Source organism: Pimephales promelas, chromosome 10 (assembly GCF_988280905.1).
Source record: "Pimephales promelas chromosome 10, fPimPro1.hap1.1, whole genome shotgun sequence".
Classification (NCBI taxonomy): Eukaryota; Metazoa; Chordata; class Actinopteri; order Cypriniformes; family Leuciscidae; genus Pimephales; species Pimephales promelas.
This window is the reverse complement of record NC_142778.1, coordinates 10,408,913-10,412,675: the sequence shown is the minus strand read 5'-3', so window position 1 is coordinate 10,412,675 and position 3,763 is coordinate 10,408,913. Positions and strand designations below refer to the sequence as shown.

The 3,763-nt window shown below is 41.4% G+C and overlaps 1 protein-coding gene across 1 annotated transcript; it reads right to left on the bottom strand.

Moving 5' to 3' along the window:
• Positions 1-1,036: 1,036 nt before the first annotated feature.
• LOC120467783 (uncharacterized) lies at positions 1,037-2,992 on the bottom strand. Its single transcript, XM_039656285.2, has 3 exons — positions 2,619-2,992; positions 2,306-2,515; positions 1,037-1,721 (listed from the first exon to the last, which is right to left on the bottom strand). The coding sequence occupies exons 1-3, from the start codon at positions 2,752-2,754 to the stop codon at positions 1,297-1,299; spliced, it is 771 nt and encodes a 256-aa protein (XP_039512219.2). The 5' UTR covers positions 2,755-2,992; the 3' UTR covers positions 1,037-1,296.
• Positions 2,993-3,763: the final 771 nt, after the last annotated feature.

Below are 3,763 nucleotides of genomic sequence, written 5' to 3'. Positions count from 1 at the left end.
CTTGAGTATTTCTAGATATTCACATATCCAATCAGTTCTAAACAAGTAAAGGATAAATAAAACTCACTTTTCTCATAAGGACGTACACCGTTATTAATGTTAAACACGAACACTGCACCGCGACTTCTTGAACAGTCTTCCTGTGGAGAATGCAGCCGTTTGTATCACGCGCATTTCTCATGCGCAATCACTTCCAGTCCACCCGCTAATGGCCACTAGATGGCGCTTTGGCGCTACCTTTATAACACCAAGACTTGGGTTCGAATCCAGCTAAAGACAACTTTTTGTAATATTTATTAGTTAATTAAATAAGAATCGTTTTTGAATGCATACTGTTCCAGTGTTAATAAAATATACATATGTCATTTGTTTATTTATATTCTTTAATTAAAAAGAATGTTATTTGCATTATTACGCAATGAACAAAGATGCAACCCATTAAATGGTAACTAATATGCTAAAAAATGAATGAAGAACAACAAAATGTACAAATTATTAAACTCTACTGTTATCTTGTTGCAGTGTACTGTTATGTTATAATAAAGTATTGTTAATAAAATATACACATTTTATTTGTTTGTTGTGTTTTTTTTAATATTCTTTCATAAAAATGTATAATTGCCAATGGAATAGTGTTATTATTTAGTTGTTGTATTATTATTGATCTTATGTACGTTTTTTTTAGGTTACATTCAAACAAGACACTTTAAAATCTTTTATTTCTAATGAATAAACATGCAACCCATTAAATAGTAACTAATTTGCTGAAAATGTCAGTGTTCTGATTAACAAATGAAAGACAAAGTCAAAAAGAAATCACTTGCCAATTCGTTTTTATTTTCCAATCATGCCAACAGTAATGAATATTAAAATGTTAAATAAAATATTTTTAAAATAAATAAATAAATAAAATGAAAAGTGAAATAGGTTTTCAAAAGCAAGTAATAAATAGTTAAAATGTTAAATAATGTTAAAAACAAAATTAAAAATTATTCAACACAAGTATTAGCTATTTAAACAACTGTTCACACTATATACATGATGCTATATACATAAAAAATATCTACACCACACCTCCTTTGTTACTGTCTCAGTCTGTGGACAGTACACCCGGCCCCTGTACTGGCTATGTCCTGTTGCACTTGTTTTAAACGTTTGCCCGCATTTTTTACAAGTGTTGGCCTCTACGGTTCTCCTGTAGGGTCTCTTGGGCGGGTAAGCGGGTGCCCTGTACAGCTGTTGGCTGTAGCAGTGGCTGTGTCATTTGCATCCCCTGGACCATTGGGATGCCCTGGATCATTTGCAGACCCTGGACCATTGGCACCTCTGGATCTGAGGGGAGAGTTGAAACAGATGTTTCAGAGAGAACAGGTGTGACGGCAGTCCCTGAGGGTCCAGGTGATGAAGGAGACTGTGTGAGGCCAAGTTTGGGGTCAGGGACCAGTGAAGGGGATGTGGAGCCCTGCCCAGTACATGTGTGGCACTGCTGGCGACCAGGGTGGAAGAACCCAGTGTCAGTGTGGAAGAGGGTGGTGGTGACAGTACAGCCTCCGGATCTGCTATTGTGTGATCCTCGCTGATGTCACAGTAGCCCTCATCTTCATCTCGCTCCTCCACACTGAGGTCCTCAATGAGCTCTGCTGTCTGCTCAGAGTCTGGATTCATGTCCTGCAGTGCCTGACCAGTCTGCTGGAACAGATACTGCACTCCAATGAGCTCACCTGAAATAAAAACAATAAACAAAAAGAAATGAAATAGAATGTTGTGTATCAGATTTGATACATTTTTGTAGCAGCTCATATACTGTGAGAATATAGAGCTCATCGTCAAGGAGAACAAAACAGTTTTATTCAAAGGCCCAACATGTTTAATTATGGGGCAAAACATGATATGAACTGCAATACAATGATGACTGATAGAAAAGTCTGATGATCATTTTGATATTTACATGTAACATGATTTTCTAATCAAGTGAACAACCCAAGCTGCTTCTGTCTAGTAATTAGTTATTGCATATTACTAACAATATAAAAGTTATTCTTACAATTACTTTATAAATATCAGTAAAGGTTTCACAGTGAAAAGAAACGTGAAGCACGAGCTGAGCTGAAGGTGGACACTTTTACAATTACACTAAAAGACTATAATCAATCAGTCGACAGAGGGCATGTTTCCTCATGTTGAAAATTTAGAGGCCTTTAGAAACGTGCATATTAATTATGACACAATCAACTCTATAGTGTTAAATTAGGTTACACAGAAATTCCAAGTTGATAAAATAAAAAATAAATAAAACAATTCTCACCGGTGTAACATGCAGGGGGACAAAACGTGGGGACCACTTTCCTGCCAAACAGCTTTCCGTAATTGCCGTTTACACAGTGAACAAGTTCTCCTGTGTAGCTGCGCAAAGCTGATGGCTCCGATGACAGGGAAGCAGCCTCCCGGTCCTGGTTCCACCGGTGTAGACCCTCCAGCAGATAAATCTGAAAATTCAGACTGTTTGCACTGGCCCCTGTAAATAGACACAACAGTGTTTTAGGGGTGTTAAAGCAACACGAAAAAACACTTCATGCTCTTTCTTTACACATGCACAGTGTGTGTGGAAAAGACAATACCTGGGATGAAACGGTTCAGGTGTAAATGAAAGGACTCGAGAGAAGTGGACATCTGTATGTCTTCAGAAGCACGCCTCCCTTGTTTAGGGTCCCTGTCTCTGTGTAGAGCACAACACCAGGGGGGTCTTGAATGCATTTCACATGCTTCTTCTGGACATTCCAGATGTGCTCCATCCTTTCTCGGTCCAGGAGAGGAACACCCAGGGAGTCTTTGCCCTTACTGCTCAGGAGCTCTGTAAGCAGCCGCTCAAGGAGAAGGATGGTAGTCTCCTCTCCACAGGTCCTCCTCCGGCAATGCAGTGCTAGCTCCTCCCTGGTGAGATGCTGCTTGTTGACATCTTCATCTGTCAGCGCAGGCCAGCCCTGGGATAACAACTGCTCTCTCTTTGCTTTGCGAAGCATAGAAATATCAGCCGCATCCCACTCAAAATGCACGCTGACAGCCGTGACATGAAGATGGGATACAGCTGATGGGCATCAGTTGTACACCCCATGGCGATCCTGCGCATATAATGCCAGATGTCCAAGCGAATCATGAGATCAGGCCAACCTCTGAATCTGTTTTTTAGCTTGGTCTCACCCACATCAGTGCAGCAGCCACAGTCCACGTACAAAACAGTAGGTGGATCCACACCAGCCTGCTGGTACCTTTTCACCAGACCATCAACCATCTTGTCCAGTCCTGCTCCTTCCTGTGCAGTCAGCACACTCATGAGCACCTGACCAAACTCATTGCCAACAGAGGTAAGCCAGAGTCCCGTTCCCCTTGCCGTCCCAGCCAGCTTCTTGGTGATCTGCAGTCGATTACAGGAAGCATGCAATGTTATGAAACATCACACCATGTAGAATATGATACTCATGCCCTGATAATGATATAACAGTAAACGCCATAGAAGAACAAAAATCCCCAGCTAACCTTTTAAGTGGAATCCATCTTCAAGACTGAACCATACGTGGATGTTATCCTTGCATGGATTTCATGATCCAGCCTTGTCAGGATGTCTTGGCTGTAAACGGTGAGCAGCCACTTGCAGCTTGGCACCACTGTGGGCTCTGGGGGTTCCTGGAACTTTATTTGCAACACCCCGGGACGTTTGAGGAAGTCCACGCATTGGGTGGTGTACCACGCGGGCCATATACGTTGG

Excerpts from the sequence above, each read along its gene's own strand:
- LOC120467783 (XM_039656285.2), bottom strand. The coding sequence starts at position 2,754 with ATGCATTCAAGACCCCCCTGGTGTTGTGCTCTACACAGAGACAGGGAC. Across the intron at positions 2,516-2,618 it reads CCTGAACCGTTTCATCCCAG|GGGCCAGTGCAAACAGTCTG; the intron begins GTATTGTCTTTT and ends GTCTATTTACAG. Across the intron at positions 1,722-2,305 it reads TCCCCCTGCATGTTACACCG|GTGAGCTCATTGGAGTGCAG; the intron begins GTGAGAATTGTT and ends TTTTTATTTCAG.